The sequence below is a fragment of the Embiotoca jacksoni genome, unplaced genomic scaffold (genome assembly GCF_022577435.1).
Source record: "Embiotoca jacksoni isolate LCO1_2020_lvr unplaced genomic scaffold, fEmbJac1.0.p SCAF_15, whole genome shotgun sequence".
Classification (NCBI taxonomy): domain Eukaryota; kingdom Metazoa; phylum Chordata; class Actinopteri; family Embiotocidae; genus Embiotoca; species Embiotoca jacksoni.
The window spans coordinates 14,776,276-14,793,439 of record NW_027185285.1 but is presented as its reverse complement, the minus strand read 5'-3'; the positions used below and the strand labels follow the sequence as shown (position 1 = coordinate 14,793,439).

Sequence of the window (17,164 nt, the reverse complement as noted above, 5' to 3'; positions counted from 1 at the left end):
CTGGTCCGCCCCCAAGTTGCAGCACGAGCCATTTAGCGGTACGAGCTGGGCCAGCTGTAGAGCGCGCGGGCGCGTGTACGTGCCCCCCTTCACTACCCCTGCCCCCACGCGGAGAAAATCATTACCAAATACAGAGCGCACGCGGAGCGATGGCTGCAGCAGCAGCACCACTGGATTGTGTTTACGACGCAAAGCACGAGAGCGGCACAACCTCGGGAGAAACGAACACCGCGCGTACCCGTTTTTAAACGCACTATATTTACAACGCAGCGTCTGAGCCTGCGAGGCTTCTCGTAACATCAGTCTGTTTGACGTCTTCTTCCTCAAGGATACACTCGGTTAATCGTTGTTTTGGAGCGCAGCTGCAGCGGAGACCGTTCAGCCTTCAGCCGATGAGGCAGATGAGGTTCGCGAGCAAACCGTAGAAACCCAACCATTCATCTCCACCGTCAAAATATCACGCACGCTGAGACGCCAGCACGCTCTTACTGGAATCTGGATCGGCCCAGTAGCCCCTGGTCTCGTCTCCATCCAGCTGCACCTAGCGGGAGGGGGGGGATCCGAGAGCATCCCTCCATCTCACCCAGTATCCCTCCCTCTCTCCCTCTCATTGTACGCCTCTCTCACCCCGTCATATGCCAGAGCTCTAGGGGTCTCATCCAGTCAGGGACCCAGGGGGAGGCGGGAGGCTGTTCGCGGCCGCGGTAGACGCACCCTCCGCGTGCTGAGGCTGGGCTGAAGCGCCGCTGTGTCGAAGGATGCTGCGGGAGTAGAGCGGCTCAGAGCGGAAGATGGGGAAGGACCACGAACTGCTGCAGGCGGTGAAGACCGAGGATCTGCTCACAGTGCAGAAGCTGCTGCAAAGGCCTCGGCCAGGGAAAGCAAGTAAGACATTCTATTTTATTCTATTCGTAAAAGCTACCTATGACCTAAAAAACAACCTAAGATGATAACACAGCAACGGTTTTCTGTGGTAATATCCCTCTTCATGTGCTAAGCTATAAGCAATACTCAATATAGTTAAAAAGCTATTGTTGGCTGTTGGCCACTATAAGGCCTAACTGATGTGTGTATGAGTACATGCAATGAGTGTGTCTGTGGGTAGCGGGAGAGGAGGGGTTGTATTGCATGGGGGTGTATCAGAGAAGATTAGTGGTGTGATTGGAGACTGACAGCCCATGTTGAGACCCCAGCCCCTGTGCACTGCAGCAGAGAGAGAGAGAGAGGGGGGGGGGGGGTATCTGTGATTTTTGGAGAGGGATCTGTGTGACCCTGCCTCTCAAGTGAGACATGATACTGCTGGCCTTGTGATGATTAAGGTTCAACATCACCGTCAATGTCACACAACACAGACATACAGGTATATACATACATGGGTGGAGAGGACTAGTAAAACCTGAATTCTATTCTATTCTATTCTATTCTATTCTATTCTATTCTATTCTATTCTATTCTGGTTGTCTGTGTGACTCTGCTCTTCTAATTGTTTTTTTCTATTGGCAATGTAGCCCTGCAACATCTAACAATGTTTCGCTTCCACAGCCCACTCTAATGTGTGGGCAATACAGAGAGAAGCCAGAGAGAGCTGCAGATAGATCACTCTGAGCTGCTGATGCTTCTACTGATACATAACTGCTTAGTACAGTTATCAACAGACAGCAAGGGATGCTGTAGGGACCCGAGTGCAGGAATTGCAATTCGTGCCGATAGGATGTTAATATAGAAGCTAGTAATTCAGCTAAGAATACATTTCTTATAAAAGCTATAGATGACCTGACCCTTGTTATCTAATTGGTATAATTGTAGAAAGTTCATGGCAGCGTTTTAACTGGTGCTCACACTGGAAAGGTTTCAAACTGGAGGTGGGCCTCATTTGAATGAGAAGAGCCAGTGTTGATGATAAATAATTGGTCCAGAATTGTGCCTCTCTTGCATGTGGTGACTTTATGAATATAAATTTATTGTTATTAGTTTACAAAGCAACAGGGGAACTTTATTATCATTATTATTATTCTTAACCACTGATTTAAAATGGTTTATATTGGCTGACATCAATTCAATTTTTTAAAGACCCCAGACAACCAATCCCCAATTATTCTGCTTAATTAGACCTCTGTGACACCTACAAATCTTTTACATAGCCATTAAAGATTCAGTGCAGGTTGAGTAGCGGTGACCTGGCCAATCAAAAAGACTCAGTCCCTCTCCTGTGATTTTATTTTATTTTCCCAGAGTGTGATTAAGGGTGGACACAGAGAAAACACAGAAGAAGAATGAATAAACCATTTCAGATCAGAGGGAGAAAATGTTCCCATTAGACAAACAGACCACCACTTCAGCTACTACCGCTTGCATGCATCTTTAAATGTCTTATTCCATGACTTGTCTATCAATCTCGCCTCCTTTAAAACATTTTTGGGAGAAATAGCTTATTGTATTAAATAACTCACAGGCCGCTACAGATGGCCGAGCCCTCTCTGCAGGACCCACTGAAACATATGGCTTCAAAACAGTATAGTGGGGTAGACTGCATACAAGCAGGCGCTGGAACCAAGTCTGCGGGCTACGGTGGAGCAGGAAACCCCTCGGATTAAAGACAGTCTGCAGACTGTCTAGTGCAAAAAATACAGGCTTCTCCTGGCTATAAAAGAGATGGTAGAGTCTAGTGCATACAGGTCATGCCCAAAAATTGTTTCTGTGGAGCTCAGTGGAGTACATTATGTACAAGAGCACATCACAAAACAACCTTCAGGCCACAGTTAAGTGCACTTGAGCTGGAAGCCCCTCTGACCACTGTGTAGTACACGAAATGCAGAGGACAGGTAAGCCCTCCAACAAAATTTCATAGGCAACAGATAGTGGCTCGCAGAGTGCACAGTTGTGCACTGAATAAGAGCCAATCCTCAGCGGATTGCAACGCATACAGATTAAGGAGATTCTTCAGGTGAAAGGGGCCGTAGCCTGATAGTACACATGCTGCTTATTAGCACATACAGCAGTAGTTTATTATAATTTATAACCCTGAATTAATCATTATTGTGTCTAATTAGAGACAGTTGAGTCAAAACAAAATGTCTGGCCAGTCTTACAAAGACAAAGGCAAGTAATTGCATGGTGGAAAGTGACTGAAGAGCACCTACTTATGTGCTCTACTTAAGTACTTTTCTGGAATATTTCCATCTCATGCTGCTTTCTTCTCACCTTCATTTCAGGGGGGGGGGGGGATATTGTACTGCATGGAATTTGTTGACGGATAAAGTAAGATACTCTTAAGATTTTATAAAGAAAAAAACAAAACAAATAAACAGAAAGATATTATGACCTGTGGCCCTAGTGATGTTTTAGATGTCTGTGACTTGTCAGCATCACATTGCCTTAATAAACTTCTCAGAGGGCTTCATGCTATATGAAATGCATGTTTGAGGACCAAAGGGGTTAAACTGTACATATTTCAGGAATAATAACACAGTTGTGTGAATTACAAATTTGCTGTTTCTTCTTTCCTACATAAATGTTCTCAGATTTCTCTTGTGACTCTTTGGAGGGGCCCGATTCCTCGGTTGGGAACCACAGAATTAAACTACAGAGAATGGATACTTTTACTTTTGATACTTTAAATACGTTTTGCTGGGAATACTTATTTTAGTTAAGTAGGATTTTTAACTTGTAATAGTTTTTTTTTTTACTTTGTGGTATATATACTTTGCTTAAAGGAAAAAAAAAACAGCAATACCAAATAATATAATGCAATTTGATACAAATACAACCTCAAAAATGAATACATTGGAGATGAACCCATTCATGCCACGACATAAATACGTATCATTTATTTTATATTTAGGCATATTTGGACCCATTTCACTATTTTTAAACAAAATAAGAGAAATTATCTGTTTATGTTAATACAAATATTTTCCATGACCATATATGTAATCTTTGATGTCATTATGAGGAACATGTGAAAAGGAAACTGAATCCCATTGTGAGGTGGTCATGTTGTTTTACTCGCTCTGTTTGGAGCACCTGTTGCAGATGTGTTGGAGAATATTTCATTCATCCAACATCTAATGTGCAGGCCACCATCACTCCTCAACAAACACTAAAATCACTCATCGTCATCGACACTTCATTGGCCGACCGGAGCCTTTTATGGTTGTACACGCAGGCTTTGTCCTTCTATAACTTACAGTTAGTGGTGTGAAGTGCCATCGAGCAGAACTGAAGGCGTTTAAAGGCAGGATCAAGGTCTGCTCAGCCGTCTTTATAATCCTGTCAGTCTGCTGTAAACCCCTCCCTTTCCAATCTTGTGCTGAATTTTATTATTTGTGGAATTGGCAGCTACTGGTACCACAAAACTGCTTTGTGCGAGAGTAACTGTTTAATATGCTGAGTGAAATTTCATTTGCAAAGCAAAATAAACCCCTTCTAAGATCTTGAGAAGCTGAGTGTTTTTGGGGGGAATGTGTCTGTAGAAGATTGATATTGGGCCTCTCTTTCAGGAAAAAAACACCAAAAACCAAAACAAACAGGGCAGAAGCAGCAAGGCGGTAATGACAGAGAGGAGCTGAGAGTCCCAGACAAACAGCAGGGAAGTGTAACGGCAGGCTGATGTTAACACAGACCTGTTTGTCATCTAGAATTAAACACAAAGCTCACAGAACCGCTGTGTGTGTGTGTGTGTGTGTGTGTGTGTGTGTGTGTGTGTGTGTGTGTGTGTGTGTGTGTGTGTGCTCGGAGGGAAATGTGTGTGTGTTTTTTTTGGTAGTAATTGATGTGTGGTTAAATTGTGTGTTCGTAGACGGGTATATGTGTATGAAGGAGAAGGTAAGGTTGGGTTTCTGTGTGTGTGTGTGTAATGGGTCTGGCAGAGGCTCTGCCCTGCTGCAACTCATTTACTCCCACTCAGGCCAGACATACAGTCTGTTATTTACCTGCATCCGAGAGACACAGTAATTTTAACATGCAAACGCACATCTGGCACCGTCTGGAGAGCCATCATCAGTTTGCTGTCACTCAACTTGCCTTCTGCACATGGCACTAGACGAGGTCATAACAGTGTGTGTGTGTGTGTGTGTGTGTGTGTGTGTGTGTGTGTGTGTGTGTGTGTGTGTGTGTGTGTGTTGAGCAGACCTTGAGCGTGACCTGTGTTTGTTAAATGGCTGTTTCAGTGTTTGTGTGTTAAAGTGGATGGTGTTATCTGTATTGATGTTTGTTTATTACGTGTGATTGAAGGCTGTGTGTGCGCATGTGCGTGTGTGCGCGCGCGTGTGTGTGTGTGTGTGTGTGTGTGTGTGTGCGTGTTTGTGTGTGTGTGTGTGTGTGTGTGCGTGTTTGTGTGTGCGTGTGTGCGCATGTGCGCGCGCGTGTGTGTGTGTGTGTGTGTGTGTGTGTGTGTGTGTGTGTGTGTGTGTGTGTGTGTGTGTGTGTGTGTGTGCGTGCGTGCTTAGGAAAGGAGACTTATCTGTGTTGGTTCAGTGAGATGATTAAGACACAATAATATCTGTTTACTGCCTCGAGAGACGGACACATGCTTCCATCGCTCCCTCGCTTTCTTTCTTTTCTCTCTTTGGAGTCGGGGGAGACGCTAATGCTCGCGGACCCTTCTAGATACTAAGCCCCTACCTATCTCTCTCCCTGTCTTCCTCACCCCCGTCCTTTCTGTGTTGATGTGCGAGGCCGGCAGTGGGAGCAGAGCAGATGATTGCATCCACACCAGTGCACATTCACAAAGGAGCAGGCAGAGAGGAAGCTTCACATACTGTCAGCCCGGCTCTTCATATTGGTTTGCTCCTACGTTGTCTGCAACTATATGCTTCAGTGAGAGCAACGTAGTGCGAAGAAGCTATTTTCTTTCCAATTCATAGTGTAATTGACGATACCACCTGCTTTTTGCACTGCACTACTGGAATGTGAAAAAAAAAAATCATTGAACTCGAAGCATTGATTTTAGTCGTATTTTGAAAGCTGACATTTCCCCACATCTCTGACTGAACTTGTGTTGTTCATCGTGTGGCTTTGTAGTTTTGCTGGAGATGCTACCACCTGAGAGATAAGATTATCTTGTTATTTAAATTCTCATTTCCATGCATATGCATCTGGAGCCATATGATTAAGTGTTAAGGGACACTTAACGAAGCACGAAGCATGATTACATTCTCCCTGATAACATCATCAGGGTTATGTCCTCGTACTTACGGATGGCCACGGAGACACAAGAAATTAAACCTGCAAAACTGAACTTTTGTCTCCCCCTTCACCCAATTTAATGTATTTGTTTGAGAAACATTTACAAAGTTTAGAAGAGCAGAACAATTCATTCATTATGTCTCTATTCGAGCTAAACCGGCTAACTTTCAGTAAATCTGTGGTGCATAAAGCACAAGCTCTATCCATAGAGATCCTGCCAACAATGCAATGTCTCACCAGACACCAGATCAAAACTGTACATTGTGAAATATAAGATTTACTTGATGATGATAGGTTTAATCAGCATTGTAAGGGCTTCAATATACCAAAACAAAAAAATGTATATGGATAAGTCATGCCCTTTAGGTTAGATAACTGTTTTGAATGAGTGAATCCTCCTGACGAGTAAACTGAACTTCATGTGTAAAATTTGTGAAATGCCCCTTTAAGTTGAAATAGCTACTAATATTCAAAACCACTCCATTACTTATTATTAAGTAAAAGCCCTGCATTTAAATTTTCACTCAAGTAAAATTATGGAAGTATTGTTAAAAAAAATGTATTCTCAGAATCAGATGTAAAAGTAATACTTTTGGGTTTAATCTATAACTGTGTGTCACATTTTTGAAGATGATACTAAGCTCAATATGTCTTATGTTTAAAATAGTATATATCTGTGTTCTATAGTGGATAATACCTGTCTGACAAATGTGGAGTAAAAAGTATATTTTCCCTACTGGGAGTGGTCAATAATCCAATAGTATATGATTTATAATAATTGGTTGTTTGGTTTTTTGTATTTAAGATCTACTTTAGCACAGGAAGAGTAACCTAAACTCCAAAACTTTCCATTTTTGACCCAGTTTTGCAAATTTCTCTAAAAATGATGACAGTGTGTGTTGGGGGGCTGCTGTCATACGAAGATATTATCATAAAGTGGGGTTTTATTTTAACATGCTGTGTTTTCACTGTTGTGCTTCCTAAATTATTCTGTTCGTTTGGTCAGATAACTCATGTAAGATAACACAACAACATGCTGCCATTTGTCTGTCAATCAAGTGCACCTAAAGCAGGAATACGTGAAGAGGACGTGATTGAGCCTGAGTTTTTATCTTAAAAATGTAAGCACAGCATATTAAAAATGATAAAAACTGAGAGTTGTGGAGAACTGGCTGGCTGTGTTCCCTGCATTTTCCTCCAAAACATCATCACTCATTTCTCCTGCTGCTGCTGACTGCCTCCATGATTGAATTACAGAACAGATGGGGAGGGAGAGAGAGAGAGAGAGAGAAGTGGATGGATATTTTTGCTTTAAGGAAAACAGGGAATGGTGAGAGGAGTTACAGAAGAGTAAAAAGAAAGAGGGAGAGGGAGAGATGTCCTGTAGTCAGAAGACGAGCGGTTGGGACAGATGGAAGAGGGGTGATGAAAGACCGAAAAGGATGAAAGAGGGAATAAGGGAACGACGTGATGAAACGGAGGGATAGCTGAACGCTGTTATTTCCACCTCCCTTTTTATTCTGATTTCAAACTGCTATACATGCACACATCGAGTTCCTCTACCCCCACTCACTTTCTCACACACACACTTACTCATCTGCACAAAGCGCTGCACCAAAAATAACATCCACATAGTTTAATGGGTCAGTGGCAAGTTCAGGGAGAAGCTGAGAGCACAGGGGAGGTAAGGAGATGGGAGGAAAGGAAAGGAAGGAAACAGACTGTACAGGAATGAAAGCAAAAAGGAAGTGAAGTGAAGTGAAAGGGAAGGAAAGGGAAGGGAAGGAAAACAAGCGCAGGAAAAGAGAGGAAAGACAGAAAGAGAAAGGGAAATTCAAAGAAAGTAATGAAAAGAAAAGGGATGAAAATGACAGTAAAGGAAAGGAGAGGACGGAGAATGGGAATAAATTAAAACAAGACAAGACAGGAATAAAAAAAGGAAAGGAAAAGAAATGAAAGGAATAAAAGCAGTAAGAGGAGAAAGCTGGTAGGAGATTAAAAGTTTAGCAAAAGAGCGATAAAGATAAGCGAAGGATAAAAGATGGGGTAATAAGAAGGTGATAATAAGGAGAGAAGAACAACACAAAGTTGGAACAGACGATTCGATTCAATTTCATTCTGTTGTATTGTAGCTACAGTGCTGATTAGCAGGATGAGGGGTGGGTTTGGGGGGGGGGGGGGGGCAAACAGTTTAGTCTGGACATGAAGACCACCCACAAAATGAGGGGCAGCGGCGTGGGACCTCTGTCGCTCAATCAGCACCGATTATAGAGGTAGCATGAACTACCTACTGCACTGGCTTATGCACACACTCGCCTACACGCACACACACACACACACACACACACACACACACACACACACACACACACACACACACACACACACACACACACACACACAATTCTCTCCCACGATCATACGACTGGCACAGAGAGGTACAGACTCTGTTGGAATTTACATTATCAGTGTGTGTCTTGTAATTGTTAAGTTGGAAGTCAAACATGGTAGACCGGGGACTAAAGTTGTCACACACACACACACACACACACACACACACACACACACACACACACACACACACACACACACACACACACACGTCACACACATGGAGCATAATGTGCTGGCAAAATCCTCTGCAGATACAAGAGCTAATTCTTAGAGGGATGAGAGAGAAAAAAAAAAAGATAGAATCAGAAAAAGAATCAACAAAAGGCTGAGCAATGTCATTTGAGATTTGTTATGTAAGTAATGCAGCAGCTATATGTGAAGGTGTGTGTGAGCTGGCAAACCTTTGCGAGCGCGTACTTGTGTGTGTGTGTGTGTGTGTGTGTGTGTGTGTGTGTGTGTGTGTGTGTGTGTGTGTGTGTGTGTGTGTGCGTCTTCTCAAGAGCTGCTGCAGAGGGGTGACCGTCCCTCCACATCGCCTGGCAGGATTTTTCCACTCACGCCCTGAATTCATAACACTGAGGGTGCTCTCGCAGGTTCATGTTAGCAGCTAATAAAGGCAGGAAATTATGCGTTTTTTTCAGACTCAACTCTAAAACTTAAACTAACACGGTCCGGACAAGGTTGCACTGTACTCGACATGAGAACCTTTGAAAAATGTTCCAGCCTGCCCTCACAGTAAATACATTTGTCATCGCCGTGGGACTATGTGAATGAATACAGTTTGCTCTCCTGCCACGTGAGCAGCCGCTAAAAACAGAGCTGTGACACAGTTCAGATGCTTGGGAAAATGTGTCGTCCGCTGACACGCCCTGAGGACTTTAATATGTCTGAGAATGTTTTGACGAGTGAAGTGGATTTATGATAAACTGTACTTCAGAGCTTTGTTTCTTAAACGGAGAGTCAAACGTTTCTCCTGCAGTTCAGTTTGTCCTCCAAACTGACCCGCTGTTGCTACGCCTGAACTGCTTTCTCTTTTTCACACGGCACATGTGCAGGTTACAGCGACAACACTGGCAAATTTACGACCTACCTCATAATTTTGAACACAGTTGGTTCGTAGTTAAAGTCAGCTCTAACTAGTTAAGATAAGTAATCTAATGTTAGCTCTCTAAGCTGAAAGCAGAGATGTCACGATGCCAGAAACTAGTCGATACCAATATTGTTGACATTTCACTCATCTTGACACCAAATAACAAAAAAAATGTATATATTGTGGAGCACTACTACAAAAGATACAGCTGTCGTAATTAGCAAACAACATTTCAGAATGTGAACATTTTGTGTGACATCGCTTTCAGTCATCTATAACTTGTCCCTGATAATCCGACTCAAATGCAGGATATGTGTTATAAATGACGTGTCTTTTTTTTTTTTTTACTCTCTGACCTGTAGCTGTACCTCCTTTTGCCACCACCATTCCACATATTGTTTTTAGTTTCCACTATTTCTCAGTATAATGCATTCACAGTACCATAAAACATAAACATAACATTTTCAGCTAAAGCTAAATTTAGAGGACATGCAATTAAAGAAACAACGTTGTTCGTATATTTTACTGCTAGTTTGTTATTCCCGGTCACTAATAAAGACGATAAAGAGATCGAACTGTTATTTATTTCTACAATAACTATGATGTATGAGCAGATTTAGACATTAGGAGGCTGTTTTCACACTCGCCTTTAATCTGAGATACATATAAGCAGGAGTTGGTGACATCATTTAGTTAATTTTGAAGCCAATTCTGGTTCAGAAGGAAATTTACACGAGTGTGATGTGGAGCTTCGAAGCTCCACATCTTATATAGTTATTGTTGTCCAACTTGTGTCCAGCAATTTGAAATTAGCATTATTTGCATATTCATAGATACGTGATTTTCCGATGGGAGGAATTACTGCGTCACAAATTTTGATCAGGTGAATTGTATGTTTTTTTTAAAAAACATTTTGGACCATTCTTAAATATGTGGTTTTAATAGTTGTGATGTAACATTGCGAGAGTAACATGCTGTTTAATCTATCCATTACAGTTTTGCTATTTTTGGTTTTGGAAAAGCTTAAATAAAGATTACCCTCCAAACTGCTTAATATTGCTTTCATGCTGTTTCCCCTAAATTGTTGTCGTGGCAGATGCATTTGTGAAATGATGATTTTTACAGAAGGACTGGGCATAAAACGTTGGTTGTCCATTAATGCTCCTGTTTGCTGTAACATAACTATCTGCTGCAACAAAATATGTGCTTGACCAGCTCTTTCATATGATGTGTGCGTGTGCATAGTCATACAGGGGTCAGCTATTAAAGACCAGAAGGGCCTGGCCAGAGGGACAGATGTTGAGTCTGACCTAGGGTGTGTGTGTGTGTGTGTGTGTGTGTGTGTGTGTGTGTGTGTGTCCATATGTAGCTTTACATGTGTGATGCAGCAGTTGAACAGATGGTCTGTGTTGGATCGCTGCCTACGCAGCTGTAGATTTGCAGAAGATTCCACATAATGTACCTGGCCTCTCATGCAGTTTGGACTAAATATGCAAAATCAGTGCCTGCAAAAGTTGACTTGCATGTGCAAATTAATACAAATCCAGCTTTGATAGTAAAGACCATTAAACACGATTTTGACCCAAATATGATTCTTTGCCCCCCCCCCCCCCCCCCCCCCCCTCTCCCGCCCACCCCGTGAAGTCATTTTCTGCAGCTGACTGTCTCTCCCCTCCTGCTTTGGTTGGATGCTCTCCATCTCATAAAAGTGAGCACTGCAAAATCTCTCTCTCTCTCTCATATTGACCTTCTTCAGTCTCCTTTGAAAGAATAATCCGAGCACCTATGTACGCACCGATGGGTGCTGTAGAACTCCCCTATCTTGCGTTAGCCCTGCAGGATCTCACCAACAGGTCCTTCTTGGGGTATCATTGCAGCAGCTCGGCAGCAGGTGTGTTCATTTTTATGATAGCTGCAGCTCGGACAGTGAGCCGCCTCACCGGGCTGAGCCAGAAAAATACATCACTGGAGTGACAAAAGGCAGATGAAAAGGCAATAAAAAAAAAAGGTGTCAATAAATATATGGGGCAGCCAAACTGACGCATGCAGGACATTAACTTGGTTGACGTCAGCACAGTCACAGTAGATTTTTTTCAAGCTTATTAGTGCAAGTTAATCATTGCCAGTAGAAGCAGATTATTAGATGATTGCTGATATCCAAGAAAGCAGTTTAACAATGTAAACAATGTATTAAAGAAAGAAATAAAACGACTGACGTGCGATGCCCGACCTGAAGGACCGGCACCACTTTTTTGCAGTTGGCGGTATGTACCTGTATGTAACCTGGTCGTGTTGTAAGATATTAGAAGTTGTATGAGTGTCCAGTGTTGGCAAATAAGCGACGGTAAAAACAGGATCTGAAGCGGGCGATGATGGCCTCCCCTTCACTTACCTCATAAATATTTCAGCCGTTCATTGTGCAGTCTCTTTGGCTGTGAGCGAGCCTCTCCCACTGATTTGGAGTCAGATATCTGGGTCAGATTTATTTTCCAGGAAGCTTGAACTCTTCTTTAATAAGCATACAGACTGATGGCTCGAGATGATCGGTGAATTTGTGACTGGAAGACACTAATATAATCTAAGTCCAGTCCTCCAAGCAGCTGGGAAAACTTGAGTATATTGAGTGAGTGAAGCTCCCATCCTCCCTAATGAAAGAAAAACAGTAAGAAGACAGAGAAAAACAGAAGAGAAGAATCAAACTGATTTGAAGGAAGATAAAACAATGGAGAGGGAATGGAAAGTTGCGTTCAGAGCGTCACAGTCCTGTCTCTTTAAACTGAGACATTTCTGTTTGTCTGCTAAGTCACCACAGACCTCATGCTAAGACATGTGATCCACACACACACACACACACACACACACGCACACACACACGCACACACACACACACACACACACACACACACACACACACACACTTGCACAATAAAGCATGTACATGAAGGCAGCGGATACACACATACATACAACATAAAGCAAATCCAAACACACAGTGATTAATCACTTTGTATTTAATCCAATTTCATCAAGTTATGGGATTCATTTCTTCCACTGCAGCAGTCATTTAATTTTCCATAGCGCAACTCATTCATCTATCTATCTATCTATCTATCTATCTATCTATCTATCTATCTATCTATCTATCTATCTATCTATCTATCTATCTATCTATCTATCTATCTATCTATCTATCTATCTATCTATCTATCTATCTATCGTTCTATCGTTCTATCGTTCTATCTATCGTTCTATCTATCTATCGTTCTAGAGGTGTTTGTTTTTGTTTTTTTTGCACTGTCTGCTTCCATCTTTTTTCTCGCTACATCTCTTTGTCACCCCCCCTCCCCTCGTTTGTCCCTGCCTGCCCAATGAATCAGTCTGGCTGGCAGTGTGTTGCTGTCAGGGCGCCGGTGAAGGTCATTAGTTATGTCGAACTGGGCTGGGATCTGGATGGCCTGGGCTGACAACAGGAAAGAACGGATTCTCGATTATTGCACCAAAAGCAGCAGCGGCCACTTTCTTTATTTTTTTTACTTTTGAATTGTCAAATTACTGTGTGCAGTGTGTGTGCACATGTTTCTTTTACATGCGATTGACTATCGAAACCATTGGGAGGATTGCCACAACATAGTCATTCTCCCTGACTGATGTTTATATTTGTAGTTTTATTCAAAGATCACAACAAACATGGGATGGATTGCCATGACATTTGGTACACATACTCGTTGTCCACTGAGAATCAATTGTAAAAACGTTGGAGATTGTATAACTTTTCATGGTGCGCCGTCGTTAGGTTGGATCTGCATCAGTTCAGTTCTTCGGTTCGATGAAATGCCAGTGAAACTGACAGCATTCCTGACATTACACTGACCTGAGTGCTAATTAGCAAACATTAGCAAGATAAACATTATCAACATGCCCTACATTAGCACTTCTTACAAAGCATTGCATTTTGACCATTAATAGCCTCACAGAACTGCTATGTCTATAGACTTTTAAAGTTCATAGCACAAGTCCAAGATCAGACCATCTCTTTTCTGGGTGGCCGGTTATTTCATGTCTCTTTATGATCCTTTTGTGTGTCTTTTGAGTTGTTTTAGTCTCTTTGGGTCATTTTGTGTCTTTGTGGAAATTTTGGTTTTTGCATCCTCTGAAACCTTGTGTCCCAGGGATTATGCCCGGTAGGCTCATTCAGTAATCCTTGCATCTGTACAGTAATCTTACAACATGGGATCTTTTATTTCAGTTTCAAACAAATACGACAGGAGTTATGATTATAATGTGACTTCTTTTGAAGCCGCTTTGCAACATTAAAGCTCAAAGTCGACATTTAGTTTCACCTTGCAAAACGGGAACTGACGTGAGCTCCTCTGTGCAGTAGTGTGTGTGTGTTTAAATAGTATCACACCAACATCCGTGTTCAGTTAACTCTTCCCCTTTGATCCCGCCGCTGAAGTAGGTGTGTGTGTTACTCCGGGCCAATCAGACGGTTGTTTTGCAGTGCGTCGGCCAATGGAGGAGAAGTAGTGGCGCCCGTGAGCCAATGAGCACTGTTGTTTGTATGTTCTGGCTAATGGGCTGGTTGTGTGCAGCTGTTCAACACATGCAGAACATGTGGTTTGGCTCTGCGTGCCTGTGTGCGGTGAGTGTGTGTGTGTGTGTGTGTGCATACTGTACACGTACATGTGTGTGTATGGAGTTTTTGCCAGACGTGCCGTGGCCCCGCCTGGTTCTGGTCTCAGTTTTCGCTCACTCTTTTCCATCCCTCCTACCTTATCTTCTCTCACTTTCCTGCTCTTGTTCTCTGTTCCTGGAGCCATCGCCATGGCAACAAGAACAGTGCCGGCCAGGAAATTTCTGGATCACTGACGGTTATTCCAATTCAGCACCGCAGGGTCCAGTCAGACACTTGAGTCCTGCGCTTTGTGTTTGTGTGTGCATGTGTGCGTGTGTGTGTGTGTGTGTGTGTGTGTGTGTGTGTGTGTGTGTGTGTGTGCGTGCGTGCATGTGTGTGGGTTTAAGCATGGGATTACACTTTAATCTAACAATACGGATTAACAAAACAGACCTGCTGGCCCTCTGGCTATTATACTTTCCACACCTGAGGGTTTTTTTTCTTCTTTTTTTTCTTCTTCTCTATTTGTACTAACAATCATTTCCAGTCATTAGCATCTTCACTCCTTCACCTATGCTTCTCTTTCTTCTCGTTCTCTTCACCAGTTTCTCTCGTCCCTTTTTGGTCTCATCCCTCCACTCTCAATCCTGCATCCCTTCTCAACCCATCACGTCTTTCCTCTCATCCCGCTCTGCTGTCCCTCCCCTACTCCATCCTTTTCATCTCTGCATCCATCACCCATCCTTTTTATCCCTCTCTCCCTCCATCCCTCTCTCCCTCCCTTCTGAACACTCTGTATGCCTCTCTCATCCTGCCCTCCTTCCCTTTGCTCACCTCATTTGCCTTTTCCAGTTTGATTCTCATCCCACTGTTCGGGGCTCAGATGGTAGAGGGGGTTACCCACTAATTGGAAGGTTGGTGGTTCGATCCCCAGCTCCTCCTGTCCACATGCCTAAGTGTCCTTGAGCAACACACTGAAACCCCCAAGTTGCTCCCGATGGCGTACCATCGGTGTGTGAAAGTATTCCTGATGGCGGGCACCTTGCATGGCGGCTCAGCCTCATTAGTGTGTGAATGTGTGTGTGAAGGGGAGACAATGTAAAAGCGCTTTGGGATCGCTAAGGTGATGAAGAGCTATACAAGTGCAGACCATTTACCATTCCTCTTCCTTTTTTCCTTACCCCCCTCCCTCCTCCCTCCCCTCCCCTCCACCCCCCCCCCCCCCCACACACACACACCTCCTCCCACCTCTCTCCTCTCACTCATCCAAATCTCGCGCTCAACCCTAATGGGAAGAGAAATTCCCTTTCACACACTCGATCCTAATCACTCTTGATCTTGACACTTTTATCTTTGTCTGTATCATCTCTTTTCCGTTCCTTTCTACTCATCCTCAATATCCATCCTCTCACCCTGGGACTCTTTTGTGTGCTACTATGGTTGCCGAGGCCCAATGCCAACATGTGTGTGTGTGTGTGTGTGTGTGTGTGTGTGTGTGTGTGTGTGTGTGTGTGTGAGTGCTTCAATTCGTCGCAGTTGTAAATTGTGACTTCCCCTGAAGTTCTGTTCATTGAATCTTTCGTTAATTAGTTCCTTTGACCAAGTTTGCTTGCACAAAAAAAAAAAAACTAAATTAGTAATATGAAATAGAAATTCTTCCCATTTTATAGTTTCCTCTGTTTAATTTCCAACATTTTGTACAGAAAGTAATCTGAAATTGTAACGATCAATAAAAAAAAAAGAAAAACAGAACACTTATGGGTACTTTAAGGATTACAAGGACTTTTAGAAAGCCGGCTGATAGCGTAACGAGTGTTGATTAGTGACCATGACTGCCAAATGGAGACACTATGTTACACATTAACACACTTATTCAGCCACTTCTTTCAGAATAAAAAACTGTTAACAAAAGAACAATGCTTCTCACATGTTGTAAGGAAGGACCGATATCCCACATGTCAGATAACCAGCTAACTGACCTTTAGAAATCTCATTCGACCAGAGAACTTTTTTTTTTATTGTCATCTGTATTGAATGAAATGATGGAACACAATGAATGATCCTGTCAGGTGGAGTGAAGAGAAAATAGATATTAAAGGTGTTGTAACTTGCATGCTGGGTTGCATGTTAGTCGTTAGTCTGCTAGCTGTAGCAGTTCACCAACTAGCCTGGCAAGTTATGTCGTCTAGCACCAAGTACTTCTCTATCTGTATGTAATATACAAATTCTTCCATTAATCTGAATTAATTCACAGATTTCACTGACTTTATGCGACTTCTTTTCTTATAATATCGAATGCGCAGCTTTCTGAAGTCATTAGGGTTTTCTTGGATTGAGCTTGAGACTTGACTTCAAATTAAGGATATGGAGTTTGAAAGTTGTAAAAATTTCCCAGGCAAGGAGTGTCAGATGAATGATGCACTTAAGTTGTATTATTGGAAATGTAGGATTCAGTTTGACCGGTAATAAGGACTAAAAGTTTAACCAATGCTGCTTTAATTTTGACCTCCAATTTAATGAACTCGGACCGCTGAGTCACTGTGGTGCAGATTTTATAGCATCAAGCCTGATATTGACCAAATTAAGCTATGCTTCATGTTAAAATACAGTATTCAAATGCTGGAATTTTAAGCTTATTTTTAATTGCCATAGGTGAAGTTTGTCATCTAGTCCCCTAGCCCTGATGTACTGGGGAAAATTTGCAATTCTTACATCCCTATATAACATATTTCAGACACGGGTTGCCGTGTCTCTAGAAAATTTGTCCTAAATGTTTAAAGTTGATGTGTTATACAATGAATCAGGCAAAGCGGCTCAGTGCAGAGCTGGGCTATTGGGACAAGACAGGCAGTAGCTGCAGACACAGGTACAATAAGGCT

General features: G+C 42.6%; 1 protein-coding gene across 7 annotated transcripts in view; it reads left to right on the top strand.

Annotated features, from left to right (window-relative positions):
* caskin1 (CASK interacting protein 1) overlaps positions 1-17,164 on the top strand; it is a 111,380-nt gene continuing 94,216 nt past the window's right edge. For 5 of the 7 annotated variants that reach the window (XM_069149841.1, XM_069149838.1, XM_069149839.1 and 2 more), the window contains exon 1: positions 2-885. In XM_069149841.1, the coding sequence (XP_069005942.1) occupies positions 792-885 (94 nt within the window). In that variant the 5' untranslated portion in view covers positions 2-791. Of the gene's footprint in view, positions 886-17,164 lie in introns of all 7 variants that reach the window. The other 2 variants (XM_069149835.1, XM_069149842.1) reach the window with 2 other exon arrangements.